The sequence below is a fragment of the Myodes glareolus genome, chromosome 4 (genome assembly GCF_982192425.1).
Source record: "Myodes glareolus chromosome 4, mMyoGla1.1, whole genome shotgun sequence".
Taxonomy (NCBI): domain Eukaryota; kingdom Metazoa; phylum Chordata; class Mammalia; order Rodentia; family Cricetidae; genus Myodes; species Myodes glareolus.
Window position 1 is genome coordinate 3,905,510 of NC_142029.1, and position 22,362 is coordinate 3,927,871.

A 22,362-nucleotide genomic window follows, 5' to 3' on the forward strand; every position below is an offset into this window, starting at 1 on the left:
AATGAGTCCATCATTTGTAGATAATCAGAATAGCTAAGAACACCACATGAATGACTAGCAGAATTAACAGAAGATCCATTAGAGTATTAAGTTATAAGAGAAAAGTCAGCACCATCCTACAATAGGAGTTAATCTGAACGCTGTAGCGGATAAAGAAATCCTCACTTACAGCATCATTAAAATGTAAATTAAAAACTTAACAAGGAGAGTAGGAGGGCTTTGAACGAAAGTGTAAAACTTTAAAGTGCCACACAATCCTGGATGGAGAAGCTTGATATTACAAAGACATAAATTATTCCTAAGTATATGCATACATTCAGCACAATCCAATAAAATTTGTGTTTTTTTCAAATTGAGCAGATTTTTAAAGAAGCCAATTATATGAGTAAAGGGTTGAGAGATGCCAAGAGAGTTTTAGAAAAATGATGTAAGTATCAACTAAAACAACACGGAGTGGGGAGGGAAGAAGGGACTGGGACATGGACACAGACACACAGACACACACACAGACACACACACCACATTCACACACGTGTGACTATCCATCAGACAGCAACATGTACTGTAAGGAATTCATAATGAAAACAGTAGATTTGTATTGGAAGGGAACAAAGAAAACAGACACATGGTAATAAAATAAACTTCATGCATATTGAAGAAGGCATCTCAGGCCAGCAGCTACATGGTGGATGACTTAACGATGTGGAAACAAATGAATGATTTGAAAAAAGTCAGCTCTTACTTCACACTCAGAAAAGTAAAGTCTATGTGAGTCAAACGGATCAACGAAAAAATACAAAATACAAAAAAAGTGGGAAAAGAAAGATGTATAAGCTTGAGAATTTATAGCATTAAATAATAAAATGATAAAGGAGATGGCTAGCTGGGTCTCACGTAGCCCAGGCTGGCCTTGAACTCAACTCACTAAGTACTGAGATGACCTTGCACCCTTGATTATCAAGTGCTGGATTGCAGGCATGTGTCACTGTGCCTCTTATGTGTGGTGCTGGGAATAAAACCCAGTGCCTTAAATAAGCTAGGCTACCACCCTGCCAAATACCCAGCTCCAACATTGTTACTGAGAAAAATATTTATAGATAAAATGTATTTAAGCCAGATGTGGTGGCACACACCTTTAATCTCAGCATTTGGGAAGTACAGGCTCTGGATCTCTGTGAGTTCGAAGTCAACCTGCGAGTTCCAGGCCAGCCAAGGCTACATGGTGACCCTGTCTCAAAACACCACAATAAAAGATAAACAGTTGAGTAAGATGATAGATAAAATATATAAATGCATTTTTCACATAAGGAGAAATGGGAACAGTTTTAAAATCAGGGAAGAAGCAATTTCAGTGGAAACTATGCAAATGTCACCTAAAAGATCTTTTTCTCACATAGAATTGGCAGAAGTGAACAGACGAACAACGCCAATGTTGATGACATGAGCAAACACACACACACCGTCATGGCTATGGAAGAGCTGTGCGGTCTGACAGCTTAATTTGACAAGTCTTTAAATTCGCACGGAGACATTCCATGTGACTGTCTGAAGCCTGGAAACATGGACCAAATCTTTAAATGTCCATCACTTTGTGGAAGGAGGAACCAGTGGCATCCTGAGTGGAGTTTGGAAGCCACGTGGGCCACTCCAAAGCACTGAGCGCCATTGCTTAGAATTGTCCCTGAATGGCAGGAGGGGCTGATAGAGCGAAGACAGAACCTGAGCCCTGAGAGGTGGGTCAGCCATCGAGAGCACTGATTGCTCTTGAAGAGGACAAGAATCTGGTTCCCAACACTCATGTCCGGCCACTGCATTCACAGCTCTCTCTCTCTCTCTCTCTCTCTCTCTCTCGCTCGCTCGCTCGCTCTCGCTCTTTCACACACACACACACACACACACACACACACACACACACACACACCCCTAATTAAAAAAACATTTAAGAAAATCTTTCCAAAAGACTAGCCTGACTTTTAATGTGTTCACTGCTGTTTTTAGTGTGTGTGTGTGTGTGTGTGTGTGTGACAGGGTCTCCCACTAGCCTGGGGCTACATAAGCTAGACTGTTTGGTCTGCAAGCCCCAGTGATCTGAAGTCTCTGCCCCCTAGCGCAGGGATTACAAGCCTGCACCACCATGCCTGGGTTCTACATGTGTTCTGGGGATGAGATTTGGTCCTTGTGCTTGCAAAGGAAGCGCTTTACCAACTAAGCCATCTCCCAACTCCCGGTTTTTAATTTTCTACAGTGTATTCCTTATTGTCTGTACTCCGGGTGGGCTGATTCCCTGCGCTGGAAACACTAGCTCTCTGAAGTCTTTGGCACTTAGAATGCTCAGATTGTTGTGTGCCAACCCGCTTGGTGCCACTCATGGCTGGGAATTAAACTCGAGGAAGAAGATGGGCAACATGACACCAAACACAGACAGACTTTCTGGGCTACAGTTTTAAAGTCCTGTAAGCACATGAACACACAAAGATGGCTATACTGGAAAGTCATATGTCAACCAGACACAAGTTAAAGTCATCTGAGAGGAGGGAATCTCGATTCAGAAAATGGCTCCATAAGATTGGGCTGTAAAGTGCTTTCTTAATCAGTGATTGAAGTTGGAGGTCCCAGCCCACGGTAGGTGGTGCCATCTCTGGTAATCCTGAGTTCTATACGAAAGCAGACTGAGCAAGCCGTGGGAAGTAACATCCTCCATGGTCTCTGCATCAGCTCCTGCCTGGAGGAATTTCTACTCTGACTTCCTTTGATGATGTGGAAGCCTAAGGTAAATAAACCCTTTCCTCTCCGTGCACAATGGTGTTTTATCACAGGTATAGACACCCTAAAAAAATGATCTCACACAAAATACACCTAGGGTCATTTTGGGATTGTAACATTGAGTTAGATTTTATTTTTATTTTACTTAATTCTAATTTATGTTTTGTGTAACTATTCATCTGTACGCTCACTGTTAGTGCTCAGAAAGGGGACATCAGATTCTCTGGAACTGGAGCTACAGGCACCTGTGAGAGGCCTGATGTGGGTGCTGGGAACCGAATTCAGGTCCTCTTTAAGAGCCATCTCTTCACCCTGTCTGTTTTCTGAGACAGGGGTGGAGGCATTTCACCATCTACCCCATGCTAGACTGGTCCTCAATACGTAGTGCAGGCTAGTCCCTAATATATGATCCTCTTGCCATAGCCTTTGGAGTACTGGGATTAGCTGTGGGATAATGCTCTTGTACACTGTAAAGATTTGTCACTTGTATTGGTTAGTAAAATGCTGATTGGCCAGTAGCCAGGCAGGAAGTATAGATGGGGCGATCAGACTAGGAGAATTCTGGAAGGAGGAAAGGATCAGTCTACAGTCGCCACCCAGACACAGAGAAAGCAAGATGAGAATGCTGCACTGAGAAAAGGTACCAAACCACAGGGCTAAACATAGATAAGAATTATGGGTTAATTTAAGTTGTAAGAGCTAGTTAATAATAAGGCTAAGCTAATAGGTCAAACATTTTATAACTAATATAAGCCTCTGTGTGTTTCTTTGGGACTAAACTGCTGCAGGACCAGGCATGACAGAAACTTCCATCTACAGGATTATGGGCACGTGCCACCATGCCTGGCAGGAAATACCATAAGTAGGCTTTAATATTTGTGCATTATAGTATGTTCATTTGTTTTGCCTTTTATTTATTTATACATATCTAAAGTAACAGTTTAAATACGCAATTTTTATTTTATTCCATTCCTGGCACAGGGATGGATTGAGAACTGCCCTATGAAAAGAAATGGAAGGTTTGGACCGCAGGCAGCGCAGCAGCAGCCCCACCTAGTGGGGATGAGAAGGTACTGCTATTTGTTCAAGGTCCCTCCTAGGGGAGGATAGACATGAAGTGTGCTTGTCCCCTCTCACCTTCTTCTTGGCCTCTGCCTTCTCCCTGCCTGATGCTGTCCTGCTTGGTTTTATCTTGTCAACTTGACAGAGACTAGAATCAGCTGGGGAGAGGGAATTTCGGCTGAGAAAACGCCTCCCTAGATTGGCCTGTGGGCAAGGCTATGGCACATTCTTTTTGATTGATGACCGATGAGTGAGGGCCCAGTTCACTGCACCACTCCTGGGCCAGTGGTCCCGGGTCATGTAAGTAAGCAGTGTGAGCGGGCCACGAGGAGCAAGGCAGTGAGCAGCATCCCGCCACAGCCTCTTGCTTGTTCCAGTTGACTTCCTGTCCTGACTTTTCCCGTGTGACCTCAGAGTTGCAAGCTGAGACTGCCCCTCCCCAAGTTGCTTCTGGTCATGGTGTTTCATCACAGCAATGGAAACCCCAACGAAGACAGGCGCCTTGCACAGGCGGAAGCTTGGGCAAGAGTTTGCAGCCACTTTGTGGTAAATAGGAAGCCCCTGGCGCCCCGTTTTGAATCATGCAATGATTACTAATGCTCCTTGGGTATATATCTTGCCTTGCTTTTTTCCCTAATTTTTGAAACGTAATAATTAACTAGTTTGTGTGTGTATGTGTGCGTGTTCATGTGTGTGAGGTGCACGTGTGTATGAACACGTAGCGGCCAGAGATTAACCTCAGACATCATTCCTCAGGAGCCGTCCTCCTTGTTTTTGAGACAGGGCTCCTCACTGACAGGGCTCACCACATACACTAGGCGGGACAGCTGGTAACTGCCAGGATTCTCCTGTCTCTGTCTCCCCGGCACTGGGATGATCAGTGTGCCGCCATGCTTGGCTTTTTACGTGGGTGGGGGTTGAACTCAGGTCTTCAAGCTTACACAGCAGGCCCTTTACCAACTGAGCCGTCTCCCCAGCCCTGCCCTGACCCTTCCTTGAGTTCACTTTCTCTTCTTCCTGTCTACTATGAACCGAAGAAGCCCCTCTACCATCTGTCCTTGCTGTCAGCATGTTTTGTTCAAGCCCAGGAGACACGGCACCCAGGACAGAAGCCTCTGGAACCATGAGCCCAAATGAAAACTCTCTCAGGATATGTTTTGCCAAGTATTTGTTCACAGTGACTAGAAAGGTCTAAGACAAAGACACAGAGTCACTGAGGGTTGATGTGACCTGGCTCGGGCCACTTGACTGCTCAGCAGCAACGTCAATAGAATCTTAGACAGTAGATCCCAAACCAACTCTCTAGACCACCACATATGAAGAACGGCCATCCTACTTCAAAGTGTGTGCAGGTGAAATTTCCTTACCTGATGTGTGTGCAGACCCTGTGGATGGGAACCAGACAAAGGCAGCCCCCTGTTTGGCTCCTCTGGGCCTGCCCGGGCCCTTCTCCACCGCCTGGCCCTGCGGTCTGCAGTGTGGAAGGTCTCTTCTGAATCACTGCTGTCAGAAGTCTCTCTGCAGACTGCCTGGGGGTTGAAATTCACATCCAGCTCTCCCTGGAGGCGCATCTTCTCTGCTGTGGGGTTCTTGGGGGCCTTCCTCTGCAGCCAAGTCAGCCTAGCCCGGCGTCCAGCTTCCCGAGATGAGCTGGTAGAGGAAGTCTCTGAATCGGAGCCCATGGCCTCAGGGTTTGAGGGAGAGGTGGCTGAGGGACCTTGGCCAGAACACTGTGTAGGCTGAGGCTGGGATTGCTTGGCTCTGCCCTGGGACAGCGGGCACAGCTTACTCAAGGCCTCACTGTAGTCAAAGTCTTCCTCACTGTCGGAACCTATCTCATCATAGGCCGATGTCACACTGGACGCCTCCTCCAGGGCCTGAAAGGTACCACTCTTCGGTTTGGCCAGCAGGCGGCTTGGAGGCCGTGTGCCATCATCCTTCAAGGCTATCCAGTTTCCATCGGGACTCTGCAAAACCGGGGCAAGATCTGTGCCGGAGAAAGGAGAGAAACCAGAGGGGGTCCATTACCACTGACGGAGCAATCTGGGCAGCGTGTCATCTCCCATGACCGGCTCCCTGTGAGTTTGCAGAGCAACTGCCTTTAGGAGGAGCAGGAGGGCGCACCCAGCTCACAGGAAGTTGAGTGCTCAGCCGTAGATGGGTTGATATTGTTGATATCGACTTCTCCCATCCAAGGCTCAGGGAACAACATGGACGAGGAGAAAAAGACTTTGAGATGGAGGATGGGCAGGAGAGCTGTGGAACACTGACTACTGGTCATGGCATGGCTGCGGCACATGCCAACTCAAAGTCGTGGTGACCTGCATGGGACCTGCATGGTATGGAGCCAGTCCTAGGTCCAGTATGGGTAGGGGAGGGGTTCACAGGGGAGGAGTTATTGGCAGCTGATGGCTGCAGAGGGAGGCAGAGTTGCCTGTCTTTGGAGATGTGTACCCCAGTAGGTTGCTGATGCCCCAGGACCACTTGAACTCAGGACGATAATATGAAATTGGAGGAAAATAGGTTGAGGGGTTCTGGGGATAGCTGGGAGGAGGTCCTGGGGTGTATATAATCAAACTACATTGTATACATATATAAAAACCTTAAAGAGTGAAACTGCTATTAAAGCAAAAAGAGTTCTCAGGGATCCCTGGGGGCCAAACAGATGGAGTGAGACTTGGGGTCATGGTCCCTTTTCAGGCCTCCTGAGTGCCGCCCTGCCCTGGTCTGAGGCTGACAGAAGGGATGGAGGGAGCTGCAGCAGCCTGCCTAAGTTCTCACTCTCCGACACTGGCCATGGGTTTCTCCCTTAGGTCCTCAGTTTCCCCTCACTGATAAAGGATAATCTACCTCCCAGTCTGCCCCGAGGACTTTCCCAGATGTCACAGGCAGCCTCGTTAAACAGGCACAAAGCCTATGATTTATTTAACCAGGGTTTCGGAGAGGCCTTGAGACTGAGTGGGACCGGTATTTCTTGTCTCGGGGGCAGGAATGAAAGCACAGCAGCAGAAGCAGCTCTTCCCTTGCATCCTCTCTCCACGCCACGGCGGCCCGGGGACCACTATAAGGCAAAGTCCAAGGGAGGCTGGAGCCCTCCCGAGCTGCTACTGAGGATCCAGATTGCTCTCGACTAGGCCCAAGTCACCTGTGATGACCGAGGGCTGGGCCCCCAGGCTTCACCACATGCAGGGAGGATCAGGAAATGTTTGTTGCCCACATTCCTTTGGGAGTTACTAGTTCCTCAGACTCCTGGAGAAGCTGTTTTCCTCCAAGGATGGGCAAAGAAGGCTAAGGGCCCCTTTGGAAGGGACCGGTCTTCAACTTGTACCTGGATGTTAGTTTCTGGACTGGGGGCTACAGGACTACAGCTTTGCCCAAGACCTCGAGAAGGGTCCCGTGTCAAACTACAGAATGACACAGGCTTTCTAATCAGACTGCAGCTCCATGGAATGGTGGTCTCCACAGAGCGTTGTCATTGCCTGACCGTTGTAGAACTCCAGCCCAGAGTATAAGTTATAAGAGTTAACAAGAAGCCTGAGATACTAGGCCAGTCAGTGTATAATTAATGTAGACCTCTGTGTGTTTCTTTGGGATTGAATGACTGTGGGACCTGGTGGGACAGAAACCTCGGTCAACAAATGGTGTACCAATGTCAGGTTGACAAAATCCACTTAAAAGCCTGAGAGAGCTTGGGAAGTTACTCTAGATAGAAGAGAATAGAGTTAAACAGGGAGAAAGAAGGGACAGGAGAAAGAAAGAGGTAGGGGAGAGAGAGGAAAGAAGGCGAGAAGCAGCGGACACGAGCATGCTGGGTGTCTGAATGGTGTGTCTAGGAATGAAAAGCATTTAAAAACCCAAACCATAAAACCACACAGATAAAGCGCTGAGCTGTCATCTGAGTGTTGCAGCTGCACAGTCTCCCTGCATCAGCTGCTCCACCCACAGCTGCTCCACCCACAGCTGCTTCACCCATCGGCTGCTCCACCCACAGCTGCTCCACCCATCAGCTACTCCACCCATCAGCTACTCCACCCACCAGCTGCTCCACCCACCAGTTTCTCCGCCCACCAGCTGCTCTACCCACAGCTGCTCCACCCATCAGCTACTCCACCCACTAGCTACTTCACCCACCAGCTACACACCAGGCACTAGAGGATTCACAGGGAAGGGATCTCTCCTGGGAAATCTTCATATTAACAGATACTAAGCATTTCCGAGTCTTTGCACTGAGCCGATTTTGGTCACAGGCTGTTGCTTAGTTATTGAGGGGAAATGACAGCCAGTCTTTACAAGTTTACTTCTAGGGTAGCCAGCTTTCTGTTAAGCATTTTTTGCTATTCAGGGAAGAGATCTGAGTCCGAGCTACAAGACAGGTTGAGAAGACCACTAACAGTTGGTCCACAGGACAACATATGGGTCTGCCTTCTGCTGCATGCATGTATTCACCTGGTGAGGAACAGACCTGTGCTGGAGGGAACAAGACCCCTAAGTGTGGGGCTTCGTGGCCCCTGGCTTCTATTTACATGGCCACAACCATGTGTGAGAGCTTAGGAAAGAAACTGAGTCTAGGTAAGACCCAACAGCTTTATGAGGGCCATGTGTTACAGATGTCGATGTGAGTTCCAGCCCCAAGGAAGAGGCAGAACATTCTAGAAGCAAGTAGGAAGAGCATAGCAGACCAGAGTGCCACTCCTTAGGATAGGCGAGATAATTGCCTCTCAGGGACCCTTTCATGGCTGTACGTACACACACACACACACACACACACGCACGCATGCATGCACGCACACACACACACACGCACACACACGCACACGCACACACACGTGCACGCACACGCGCACGCACACGCACACACGCACGCACACACACACACAAGAGCCGAAAGGTCACATGATAGTTGGCAAATCTGCAAATCTGCAAATGGCATTTGTGAAACCCACGTGGATCCAGGGAGCAGTGACACACATCTGTAATCTCAGGTGGTTGGAAGCCAGAGGATCAGGTGTTCAAGGTCATCTTTGGCTACATAAGGGAGGTAGGGGCCAGCCTAGGTGTTATGAGATCTTATCTCATCAAAACAAAACACAAGCAACAACAACAACAGCAGCAACAACAACAAAACCCATTACTTGTTCCATCCAGCCCGTCCATGCTCCTCCAGCTAGGCAAAGCTGACTCCTCCAGCAGACGCTGGCCACGGTCCCTGGCCTGCCTTGGTGCAGCCTTCACTGAACAGGTCTTCAGAGCGTCTTCTGTAGTGAAGGAGTATGCAGACTGGGACCGCTGTGGAAAGAGAGATGTGCGAGCTTTCAGCACAGCCCCAGGACGAGGGCCTCTAGCTCAGCAGTGACCACGGTCCAGCGAGCAGAGGACACTGCACGGTGAGGCTGTCTTCCTCAGCCAGGCTTAGGAGCCGCAGACCAGCACAGACGTTTGCTGTGAACACAGCAGGCTGAGGAGGGAAAGGAACTTCACATAACCGCTGAAGGCATCCGCCAAGACAGGGACCTTGGGACCCCTGAGCTCACCATCTCCCAGCTGGCTGCTGTGACACCCCCACACCCTCCTATCCCAGTGACAAATACTCTCTTTTGCCTCTCCCAGCAGAGGGGAGAGCAAAGGAGACACGGAGTGCTCTCTCGGAGATACACAAGCAGGGCGTGGCAGGATCTGGAGCAGAACACGGGAGCCCTGTGCTTGAATGTCATTTCTGCCACGGCCTTGGCCAACAATCTGGAAACTCCCTTTTCCTCTAAGTTCACTGTGCATTTCAGGGTAAGTGATGGCTTCGAATCTGTCCAAGGGCTGGGGAGATAGCTCAGTCAGAGAAGTGTTTGTTTTGAAAGCATGAAAACCCACGTCAAACCCCCAGAACCCACGCTGAAAACCAGGTATAGCCAAGTGTGCTACTACTACTCATAGGAGAGTTAATCAGACACATGTCACGGGGCATGCAGCCACACTTCATCCCCAGGAAGCAGGAGGTGCATTCCTGTCACCAGAATCCAGGACAGTTCTGATGATATAACTCAACAATATACGGCAGGGTGGTCAAGGAGTTATCTCATTTTGCCAAATCCTTCCCAGGAAGTTAAGAGGCCTCAGAATCATTGCAATGAAAACCTGTTCCAGCAGGTGGCGCGGTAGCGCTTGCATGCCTACCAGGAAGTGCGGGATTACTTGAGCAGTGGCTTTCTCCTTACTCTGACTCACTCCTGCCCAGGTCTCTGCTTTCCTTCCCTTCTTACCCACACAAGGGTCTGTGGGAGATGCTATAGTGGATACAACTGGAGAGAGCTGGGAGGGCCCGGGGAGGCTCTGGACCTCGGCTCATGAGTGTTCACGTTACTGACACACAGAAGATGCAGAGATTTGGAGGTGTTAGCTAAGAAGCGGTCAAAGTCACCTCCTCCTGCACCTGGGACCTCAGGGGGCTTTTTAACTATTCAAAGGCTCTATTTTCCTCAATGGAAGGGTCTCAGTCCTGCACTGGTGTGAGCAAGCAGGTCCTCCGCGAGCTGGGGAAGATGACTTGCTTTGTAAGTACGAAGACCTGAGTTCGATTCCCAGCATCCACATTAAAAAGCTGGACACAGACGGGCACACACAATCTCAGCATTGGGAAGGTGGAGACAGAAGGGTTCCTGGGGCTGGCAGCTGGCTTGGCTGAACGGATGAATTCCAGACCCATCTCAAAAGACCAAGGTGGACCGAGCTGGAGGAAGGACACCTGAGGTTGACCTCTGCCCTCCACGTGCACACCTGCACACAGGTGCACACACACGTGCAGCCCATGAACATCTTTATCTTCCCTAAAATGCTCTCCATGTAAAAATCCCCCAGCAACCTGTACTTTCCCTCAGCCTCTTGCTCTCCCCTGTACTCCACATGCTCCCCCTCCACACTCCCTGCTCTCCGCTGGGACCTGGATAGCACTCTCAACTCCAGATGGCAAAATGTGCCTCACCCTTTTCCTTGGGAGAACGGCTCTAATCCACACACAGTCATGCGGGGGGGGGGGGGGGGGCAGCAGTGCTGTGCTGACTCACCCAGAGGGTGGCACGTGCTCGCTGTCGTCCGGGAGGGGTCGTGGTCTCTTCATCCTCAGCCTTCACACCGCCACTCTGGGGCCGTGGCCACTCCGGCTCCTCTTCCTCTGCTTGTGGCTCAGCTTTGCTCTTCTGCTTTCTTATGATCTGGGGAAACAGGGACACGTCACTGAGGAGGCTTCTGGAGGTCATCTTCGGGATGCTTTCCCAGACACCAGGAACGTAGCTCAACAGCTTGCTTCAGATCCCCCTTGTGTTGACAGGGCACATACAGCCTCGATGGCTACAGCTCCTGTCGTTGACAAGGGCAGCCACCCTTCTCCATCTGCAGCCTCCCGCACACCAGATACCTCCCGCCACTGATGGGACTGGGGAAAGTGCTTGCCGTGAAAACATTGAGATTCAAGTTTGCTCCCCAGAACCCGTGTGAAAAGCTGCTGGGTGGCTCACAGGTATCATTCTAGCACCAGGGAGGCAGAGACAGGAAGATGTCTGGGGCTCACTGGTCAGCTGACCTTGCCTCATCTAGGGGTTCCCGGTCCCAGTGAGAGACCATTTATCAAAAATCAAGACACTGGAACTTGGGGAATGATTGCCGTAGGTGAACATAACATGGTGCAGTGTTTGCTTAGAGAAACCATGCATCTCCCCATCCATCAGGCCGTCTTCAAATCACGGACAGCACCTGATATAAGTGTTACTAAGATAGTTGCTGGGCTCACTGTTTGGGGAGCAATAATGGGAGAAAAGCCTACATGTTAGTAAAGAAGTAGTTGTCATGGGTGTAACTGTGTGGTACCAGGCAGGTGATGCTCAAAGGGCAGGAGTAGGAAAGGACGGAGGCTTCGGGAGATGGCGGAAGATCGGTGGCTAAGCTAGCAGGCTTTCTTGTCCATGTGGAATCAGCCTACTGCTTGGGTCCAGCAAGCTCAAGCTGTCCTTTTTGGAACCTTCTGGAATTCCTTTCCCTACGTATTTTGGATCCTTGGTTGACTGGACTTGTAGATAAGGAGCCCATGGCTATTGATGGCTGATTGTGGTATTTTTCTGACGTTTCCGGGTTCTCTCTGTAAGTGACTCTCACTCCACGATAGACTCGGTGCTGGGGACTACAGAGGAAATTCTGAGAGATGCACACTGCGTTTCTTCACAGTTGATAGGAGAGAATGCAGGCCCAGCAAGACTCATGTGTCAGCTAAAGCTGCACAGCACACAGGCCCTGCTGCCTTTGGCTGCAGGTCTTGACAGGAGGAAGCATCTGGAAGGCTCAAGGAGAGGCAGACACCCAGGTCCCTTTTTGCCCTCAGCTGTGCTGGCACAGCCATGTGCATTTAGTGGGCCCATGGGTATAGATTCCTCTGGGCCCCTAATGTCTACAGATGGGACAGCTGATAATGTGACCAAGGTGGAATCCTTCAGTGGGTATTCGTTTATATGTTTGTGTGTGCACACGTGTGCAGAGGTCTCCTCAGTCTCTGTTCTTTCTTTATTTTCAAATAGGGTCTCATATTGAACCTGGATTGCTGCTCAGTGAACCCCAAGGACCCACATTACCCTGGAATGAAAAGCACAAGCCACTCAGGGTGTGCGGTGAGCATTTTACTGAAGTGAGTGGTCTCCCAGCCCTCAGTGGACTTTCAGACGACCGAGTCATGAGGAGAAGGGTAGTCATGAATGAAGGCGCCTGCAGAGGCAGAGAGGTGGGCCCAGTCAAGGCACTCCTTCCATTTCTAGGGTGAGATCAGCTGCATTTGTCTATTGGCTTTCAGGATTGCTGAGGACCGTGGCAGCCCGGACTGTCCTCTGTCTCCCCTGGCCAGTGCTGTCTCCTACCTTCTAAGGCTCTCCATCTGTCAGCTCAGCTCCCAGGTTTCCAGTTGTAGGTGGAGCTATCCCTGTCCTTGACACAGGATTGGGCGACACCTATGGGTGCCCTCAGGAGTGAGGTGTCCTTGCTGTGTGAATGGGGTTTGAGTCTCTGTGGCTGAAAGCCAAGGCTGAAATTTATCAAGATACTTTACTGACAACCCTTCTCGGGCATCTCTATAGTCTTCCTGTTCATGGGACATATGCCCTTCTCCGGCCTCTGCCCTGAGTTCTGCCAAGGGACTGGTGCTCTGGCCACGCCCATGTGAGGAAGGCGAGAGCAGCAGACAGAGTGGACTCCGTGGCTTGCTTCTTTCTGTTCTAACCCTGGTCATGCTATCAGCCAGTGGGTCCATCCCGAGTTGGCTCTCCAGCTCTCCAGCCCCTGGCCTGGACCCTGTGATCATCTGAATTGTCCTACCCTCTGCAGGATGGTGGTGGCCAGCTCCTCAGCCAGCTCTTCCTTGTGGTCCCGCAGGTAGCTGGCCTCGTTCTGCTTGTCCTGTGGAGGAAAGAGAATGGCGGGAATGTGAGGTCACTGTCGCAGCGGTCCTGGCAACAGCACAGAGGAGGCCACACATGCCTTGCTCGAGGCTACAGTGACGTGGACCCCTGGCCATCTGCACTTGCTTGTGACAGTCCGTATGCTCCCACCCAATACCCACCCCCCCCCCGGGTCCCACCAGAAGAAGGAGGTCCTACCAGGCTGTCCCCGTGGGATTCGGCTTTGGAAATAGCTTCCTCGATGGCTTCTTCTGCCACTCGTAGGGCAACAGCCAAGGTGTCCATCATGCTGTGTCCTAGGACGGGGAAGAATACAGAACGGGTCACAAATGCCACATGGGTTACTTTTCTGCTTACAATTCTGGGGTTCCAGGACACACTCGAGCTGCTCAGGATCGAACATGGCCACGGTCGTCTGCATCCACCTCACCACCGCCTCCACCATCACCCACGTCCAACGCCATGTGTCTCCCTCTCCCTTCTCTGCCTCCTGGTATCCTTCTGTGTAAGCGAGACGGTTCTGGAGGCTGTCAGAAAGTAACGTCTCTTTGTCCACATTCTCAGACAGCATACATTCTCATTCCCGTCTTGTATGCTCCACCATGGTGATAACGTGGGTAGAAATTGTTAAATGTTCCAAAGACACTGGGCTACGAACATGGCTTGAAGCAAACACTGGGGCCATAGACCAGTATTGATGACTGAGTAGAGACACGTGCTGGGGTCCAGTTGGGGGTTCCACAACTCTAATTGTGACAGCAATCCAGTGAGGGGCCATGTGGTCAGAGAGCTGCACATCTGTAGTCACTGTGGCAATTCAATGTGGTGCCGTGTGGTCACATGGCACAGACCGACCTGTGACACTCACTCTGGCTGGGTAATATGCCCAGGTTACACAAGGAGACAGCACATTACTATTGCCATCTAGGACTACTAAGAAAGCCTTTGCAGAGTAAAATTAAGGCAGGACAACATGATCTTTAAAAATAGCACAGCAGTGTGTGTGTGTGCGAGTGTGTGTGTATGTGTACACGTGTGTGTGTGTGTGTGTGTGTGTGTGTGTGTGTGTGTGTGTGTGCATGAAGAAGTCAGAGGCTGACTCCCAGAACTGTCCTCTATTTTTTGAGTTAGGGCCTCTGGCTGAACCTGCACTCAGGGATTCAGCTGGAATAGCTAGCGAGTGACCAGCATCTTCCTGCCTCCACTGGACTCAGGGATTTGGCTGGAACAGTTAGCGAGTGAGGACCAGCATCCTCCTGCCTCCACCTCCTGAACTGGGATGGCAAGTTCACGCTGCCACACTCAGTCTTTTACATGGGTGATGGAAACTGAGCTTGGGAGTTCACACTGTGCGGGCAAGCACTTCACCAACTGAGCCTGTAGCAGGAATTCAGGGGACATGCTGCTATTTGTGGGAACAGTCTCTGCTCCCCATGCCCACCTCGCCAGAGTCTTATTGTATCGGCCTCACTGGTCTTGAACTCATAATCCTTCTGCCTCAGTCTCTGGAGGCATTGACTGCCTCAGGCGAGCTGCATCAGCCACAGCACCATGTGTCTGAAGGAGACGGATGCCCGTGTCTCTTTCTCTAATTTTATTCTCCATTTATAATGCAGTCCTGTGCTGTTAGCACATGCCCATTTCCTGTGAGCTGCTGAAAGTTATTTGTGAAATGAGACAAAGTGTGAGCACATCTACTCATCCATTCATGGCTCACCCAAGCTCTCTAGACTCCCAGAGACACCAATGTGGCCAGTATGCGCATTCAGAAAATATAATAAATTCTCCGAAACGAGCCCAGCTAAGGTCAAGGTGGACTCAGGTGAAGATGTGTGCTCCAAGTCCACTCTGGCAGGCACTACAGACAGACCAACTGCACACTGTGGTCTGGAGGCCTGAGTGCACTCCCTGGAAGTCTCAATAAGAACCCACAAGGAGAACCTGCAAGGGCAATTGTCTGCAAGAAGGGCTCCCTGGGGTTGGCGCTCTGTCTCCCACCTGGCCTTTCCAGGATATCCAGCCTGGGAAAAGGACTAAAAATAATTTTTAAGATATTAAAAATTATTACATTGAAAATTGTAGTGTATATGTGTGTGTCTGTCTCTGTGTGTGTGTGTGTCTGTCTGTCTGTCTCTCTCTGTGCCACAGCATATGTGCGGCACTCACAGGATAACTTGTGGGAGTCAGTTTTCTTCTTCTCGTGTGGTCCCAGGATTGAACTCAGATCATCAGGCTTGGCTGTAGGCATCACTACCCGCTGAGCCATCTCACCAGTTCTGATGCATTGCTTTATTTTTAGTATATATTAACAGGACAAAACACTAGATGGTGTTGTGACATGCACACAATGTGCTCTTGTCACCTTATACCCACCACTGCATTTTCAAAGAACAGACTCACACATTCTCAGCTAGTATGATGGCGTGCACAGAGCAGACTCACACATTCTCAGCTAGCATGACTGAGTGACTCCGCTGGCATAGGTTCTAGACTGGGTTCCCGTGATGCCCTGCTACACAGGCTGAGAGCGTGAACTCAGGTATTTTTCAAAACAGTGGACAGACCAGGCATTCAGCTGCACATGTGTGTGATGGGGATGGTTACCAAGCCCCAGAAAGGCTTTAGACGCCATGATATAATTCTTTGATGAGGGTGTTGGTCCAAAATACAGACATTAGTAAATTATAGGAGTAGTTTCACAGAGGAAGTATTGGTTCCTGGCTTGACTATTATCTCCCAATTCCTGAGCTCTCATCGGTCAATCACAACATGGTTATGATCACAACTCATCAATCCAACAGCCTCTCCAGACCTCCCATGTCCCATCTGCCTGTAGACCCCACAGCCTTTCCAGCCCTCCCACTTCCCAGTGGCTGTCCGTAAAGTAACCTCACCTTCCGACTGCCTGTAGAAAGTCGAATCACTTCCTGAAATGCTCCCTTCATTCTCCAGGGTCGGTTCAAACAACCCTGCTCCTAGGAGAGAGAAGAGCACAGCCATGAAAGGTCTCTGATGAGCAAGGATGTGTTTGCGCCAAGGAGCTGGTCCACTGCCCACGGCGATGAAGCCTGACTTGCAAATGGGTTTGATGGGCTCTCTAAATGCTACCGTGATCTGGTCTTTGAGCTGATGTCTCTCTCTGCACAGTGGTTTTCAGTGCAGCTCAACCTCAACTGCCTTCCCATATCTTCTGCTATGGCTTGAGCATATTTTCTTTCCAAGCTCACAATGAACTCTGACCTTCAACCTGACAGTATCGGGAGAACCCGCCCCTGTATCTGGAAGTGGGCTTATTGTGAATGACCCCTCTTTCTTTCCTGGTCTCTCATGTGTGACCTGCCTTTTCCCTTTCCACCCTGGATGACACAGCAAGAAGGTTCTTGCCAAGGGGCTGGAGAGATGGCTCAGTGATTAAGAAAGCTTTACAGCTTTTCCAGAGGATGCAAGTTCAGTTCCCAGCACCCACACCAGGAGGCTCACAGTCTCTGTAACTCCAGCTCTGAGGGACCTGATGCCTTCTTCTGGACTCTGCAGACACTATACTCATGCATGTGCTTGTTAGCAAATGTGTGTGCATGCACATACACACACACGAGGGAGGAATGGAGGGAGGAAGGGAGGGAGAGAGGGAGGGAGGGAAGGAGGGAGGAAGGGAGGGAGGAGTTTGTCCAGACTCTTAGCCTTCTAGGAAGAGGCTTCTACCGTTCCTAAGTTTCCCAGTCTTGTGTATTCTGATATAGCAGCCTCTGTTGGACTAAGCCTTCTCTGGAGCTAGCGTTGGGGAGAGGCAGAGCCGCGGGTGAAGCTGGGGACATGAGGCTGGTCTGTAGGTCTGCACAGAACCTGTGTGTACCTCTGTACATCTGCACAGTATCCGTGTGTCACTTCAGCTGGGGACGTGAGGCTGGTTTGTACAGCTGCACAGTACCCGTGTGTCACCTGAGCTGGGGATGTGAGGCTGGTCTGTAGGTCTGCACAGTACCTGTGTGTCACCTCAGCATGTCACCTGTTTGGCCCTTGACCTCCCTCCATACCAGAAAAACAGGCACATGGACAGTACCCCATTGCATGAAGGAACATCTCACTCGTCTCTAGATTGAGGCCACGGCAGTTTTCCTAACCGTTGAGCGGTTGCCCTGAACTAATGATCTAACTGTCCCCCTTGTCCACTGTAGAAGCATCCGTGTAACGCAAGCTGAGAAAAAGCCAGGGAAGTCACTGCATTTGATCTCACATGGCTGCTGCTGCTTTTCTCGGTTAAACACACCTCCCCACGAAGCTTGAAAGAGTCTAACCGGGACCACGAAAGGCCCCATGACTCCCAAGCACGATGCCTCCATCCTGTCTCCCTGTTATTAATGCAGCAAGCATAGTTTTAGATGAGACACAGCCAAAGACTTCATTGAGAACACAGCAATGTAAACTAATGATGGTAAAAAGCTGCAACTGAGATAGATGAAGGTTCTTTTCCTTTCCCCGATTCTCGTGGATAAAAAACATTTACCTGTGTCAGCAGTGCTGAGCAGAGCTACTCTGGCAGAAAAACAGCTTCTGGAGGAGCTATGGAGCTGACAACTGCTCCCCCTCCTGGCCACCTTCAGAGGACCGAGGGGTGCAATTTCTCATCCCCAGTAACTTGGCTTTTGGTGTAGGAGGGTCTTCTTTCTATGTGTTGCTTTCATTGGTTAAATAAAGAGACTGTCTTGGCCTTTTGATAGGGCAGCAGCTTAGATAGGCGGAGTAGACAGAACAGAATGCTGGGAGAAAGGAGGCAGAGACAGCCACCCGCCATGAAGCTGCCAGGTCAGACATGCTGAATCTTTCCCGGTAAGCCACGAGCTCGTGGTGACATACAGAGTATTAGAAATGGGTTAGTCAAGATGTGAGAGTTAGCCAAAAAGAGGCTAGAACTAATGGGTGAGGCAGTGTTTAAATGAATACAATTTGTGTGTGGTTATTTCGGGGGTTAAGCTAGCTGGGTGGTGATACACAGCCTGCTGTTCCTTTTACAACAGGCTTTCCTAACTGTCTAAAAACATTGTAGGTGAAGTGTGCCCTTTGGGCTCCCCAGGAAGACACCGACACTCCACTTCTGTGACTTTGCGAGAATGCTGGATTCTGAGTCTGGTAAACAGAACCCAGAGTGTGAAGAGTGTAGGATAGAGACCTGGCCTCACCTCTATGCAGAAACGACTTTCTGAAGCTTTGTCAGCGGGCTGGAAAGGTGGCTCAGTGGTCAGAGCACTGCCATACAAGTGTGAAGACCTGAGTTCAAATCCCCAGTATCCGCATAAGAGGCTGGGTGTGGCCTTGTGTGCTTGTGACCCCCGTGCTGTGGGAAATGGAGCTGGGAGGAACTGGTGGGGCCTGCTGGCCACCAGACTGGTGCCAGGTCAGTGAGAGACCTTGTGGCAAGGGAACGAGAAAGGGCTAGAGAGGAAATGCCATGTCTTCTTCTGGGCTCTCACGTATGCGTGCACAGAGGCAGGGACACACACAAATGGGCTTATAAGACTCCATGATTAAAACCCCTACAGGAATGTTCAGAGCCCATTCACTGGGGAGATGACCTGGGAAAGTGTTTGCTGAGGCCCTGAGCTCAATTCCCAGCCTAAAAGGCTGAGCATGATGTTCGTGCCTTTAATCCCAGCTCTAGCAGTTGGGGGAGACGGTGGTGGGGAAGAGGCAAATCGGCCTCTGGGGCTCCCTGGCCAGCCAGTCTAGCCTACATGTTCCTGACCTGTAAAAGACCCTCCCTGTCTTGAAAAAAGAAGGTAGAAAACTCTTGAGGAAGGAGACTAGAGGCCCACCTCTGGCCCTCACATGTGCGTGCACACATGTGCATTCACACACACATACACATGTGTTCACATACACATGGATACATTAAAAACAAAACCCCAGTTAAAATGTGACACTCTATGCTACTTGCCCTCTTTCCAGACCTTCCATTTAAACAAGTTTCGCTGTCCCTACGATGAGTGTGTACCCCAAGAACAGGGCCTCCACGCCCAGCCTTCTCCCCTCATTCCCAGTCACCAACACCTCCAGAGCACAGGCAGTGGGGTACCTAGGATGTCAAAGCAGGCGCCGCTCTCCAGACGGTGTTTCCGGTACAGGTTCTTCAGGACCTTGGCGCTGCCAAAACGCTTGAAGCGGCTCTTCACGTTGCTGTAGAACCATTCCAGAGACTGCGTCCTCAGAAGCCTGTTAGACGAGCAACAGTTAGTACTGCAGAACGGCTACAATGCTCAGGTGGCAACCCCCTCCTGAAAGTGGTGGCATCTGTGCCTCAAGAAACTGACCTGGCCTGGCCACTGCCTCTGGCTGTGGAGAACAGTAGAATGAGGCTGAGCCCTGAGCTGCAGGCTCCTCACTGGATGCTTTGGGGTCCTGCTACCTCTCACCATGGGTGTGGACCCACACTGGCCTTCTCTATGATGGTGACCTTTGGTGGACCAAGCCTCAGAGATGCAAGCGAGGCTATCAGCCACCAGGTGGCCAGAGATGCACAGGGCCCCTGGCTGAGAGCTAGACCCACCTGAGCCTACCCAGGGAGGTAGCAGGCACTTGTTAGTTTAAGCTGCTAAGTTTTGTGTGGTTTAGTAACGCAGAAAAGCTGACTCACAGAAAGGCCTGTTTAACAGTGGGCTGTATAGATGGTACTCTACCATATTATCAGGCTTCTCACCAAACTCGGAGAGATAGAACCCATGAGCCTGCAGAAGGCTCAGGACTCCTTCTCCATCAGTGGGAAGCACCATGGGAAAGGTGTTTTCTGGTGAGCAAGGCAGCTGTGGTGGTGCAGACACGGACGGTGACTCCCTCACATCTGGTAAGGGCAGAGGCTAAAGCCCTTCTGGTTGAGGAGTTACTTTTGTTACTTTTTAAAATATGAATGTAAAAATACACATTCTCTTTGGAGAACATAAAGATTTCCAGATTAAAAGGGAAAAAATTCCAAATTCACCCAACACGCCAACACCAGGGTCTGTGTGTGGACAGCATCCTTGGGTTAGAGCCGCCCTCAGAAGGCCCCGTGGTGTTCCTATTGCATGTCAGGCCTTTTGCTCAGTCCAAAGCTGAAGCAACAGGAAGCCCCACAAAGCAAAGAATCAGAAGAAAGCCTAAAATAACCACATTCTTTCCTTTATAAAAGCCACCACTTTGCGGCACACAGCAACTGTTAAGCCCTTCAGGAGCTGGTTGTGTGAGCACTTTTTCTAATTTCTGTTTACACAGAATGACTCAGCTGGTAAACATTGTGTGTTTTCATCCCCAGACAGATGAGAATCCTAATTCAAGCTGAAGAACAATGCTAAGTAATTAGAATCTCATTAGAGCCTCACCTAGGAACACCAGACTGGTTGAGTGGATTTAAAAAGCACCCCTGTGAGGAGGTGAGAGCTGCCCCTATACAATTCTGTTCAGTTCCTAGATGCTAATGAGGAAGCCAGGTATCCCCAGGTCCCCACCCCAGCAAGACAGGGCACCTTGTGATAGGAAGCCCCAGGATTTCCCTGCTCTGGGAGGGTTGGTCTTGGGGCCAGCAGCACTTACTCCACCCAGAGGTCTAGCAGAGAAGTGTGACCCAGCCAGGCAGGGCTTGGTTCAAATCCAGTCCTGCAGATCTCTCTGCTCCCCAGGTGGAGCTGGTGGTCACTATCACGGGTGTCACCTGGAAGCTCGGTGTGAACGCACAACCTCGGTCATCCACTATCTTGTCAGTCTTGCTGTGCTACAGTTTATATTGCAGTAATATTCTCAGGACATCACAGCCTGTGCCCAGGGACCTCGCAAAAGTTACTGGATGTTTTAGAAAGTGGAATCTTGTTGGAGACCTTGATAACACGAGACAGAGCGATAGCTCATCTCATTCCGTCCCAGTTCTCTAACAAAAATGAACCAGACTGGCTAACACACAGCTATAAAGATGAACAAAACAATTAAAACCAAACTCTCAAACACAGGTGCGATAGTTATAAGAAAATGACATCAAAATGCTATGGCCACACAAGTCTTCACACTCAATGACATCAAAATAGTACGGCCACACACTCAAGTCTTTACACTTGGTGGCTTCACCAATGACCCCTGAGGGTGGCGATATGTAGGCACCCAGGTCTTTCCCCCTTTTCTTCATGGCGATTTGCAGGGCTGTTTGACCTCTGGCTCCCTGGCCTCTCTGCTCTGCACTGGCCTGAGGGTATAGCTTAGAAAGAACTTGGCTCTCTTTTGTTATAGTAATTCCACCTGTAACAAGGTTCCAGCCACGGGCCCTATACGCCTGCCACGCCTGCCTCCCGCAGCAGATTCTGGCCTTAGGCGCCGGGCACCTGTCATCCTCTCCCACTGCTCCTGATGGGAGGGGGCCGTGCCCTTTTGCCCACTAATATATATACCCGACTTGAGTTTAATAAAGTGGCCATTTGCTCTTTGGTGAATGAGCAGGTCTCTTGTGTCTTTGTGCTTCAACCCTTAGGTCAGTCGTCCATTCTCATGGACTCAGTCAGGAAAGCGTGCCTGAATCGGGTGTGGGAATTCACAGAAAAGTGTGGGCCCAACAGCGATACACCGACGTTACTTCTCTGGTAAAACTAGAGAATGCCACACTTACGAGCCACGTCCGAACTCAAGTCTCCTTCATTACACACCACTAAGGAGGCAGAAATAAGTAGAATTTAATAGAGACTGAAGTCTGCAGGCCTGTGAAGTATTTGCCCCCCAGAAATGGAAGGAAACATTTCTGGGGATCCCTTTACAGCATTGAAGAAGTGGTGCTGTTCCCTCAGAATGTGACTAGCCGCTGGGCTGCATTTTGTCCTTTACTGCCCATGTGACCAAGGATTACTGATTGCTCAGGGTTTTGTCTTCATTCCTTAAAGGAGCCAACATTTATGAGGCACATGGATAGACCTAACGTACTGGCAAATCAACTGCAGGCTTTGGATACAGTAAGAACCATGAAGTGGTAAGAGTTTTTTTTTTTTTCAATCTCCAGAACCCATATGCTAGAGGGAGAGAAAAGATTCATACATGCCCTCTGACTTCACAGATGCACCATGGCATGAGGGCAGAGACTCATATGTACCCCCACATGCACATAAACTATGAT

General features: G+C 50.0%; 1 protein-coding gene across 5 annotated transcripts in view; it reads right to left on the minus strand.

Annotated features, from left to right (window-relative positions):
* Positions 1-22,362, minus strand: part of Myrip (myosin VIIA and Rab interacting protein) — a 183,592-nt gene that overhangs the window by 47,726 nt on the left and 113,504 nt on the right. For all 5 annotated transcript variants that reach the window (XM_048423910.3, XM_087905143.1, XM_087905142.1 and 2 more), the window contains 7 exons: positions 19,318-19,454; positions 16,142-16,222; positions 13,446-13,543; positions 13,165-13,245; positions 10,878-11,024; positions 8,958-9,111; positions 5,193-5,812 (listed from right to left, as the gene is read on the minus strand). In XM_048423910.3, coding sequence (XP_048279867.3) covers positions 5,193-5,812; positions 8,958-9,111; positions 10,878-11,024; positions 13,165-13,245; positions 13,446-13,543; positions 16,142-16,222; positions 19,318-19,454 — 1,318 coding nt within the window. The remainder of the gene's footprint in view (positions 1-5,192; positions 5,813-8,957; positions 9,112-10,877; positions 11,025-13,164; positions 13,246-13,445; positions 13,544-16,141; positions 16,223-19,317; positions 19,455-22,362) is intronic.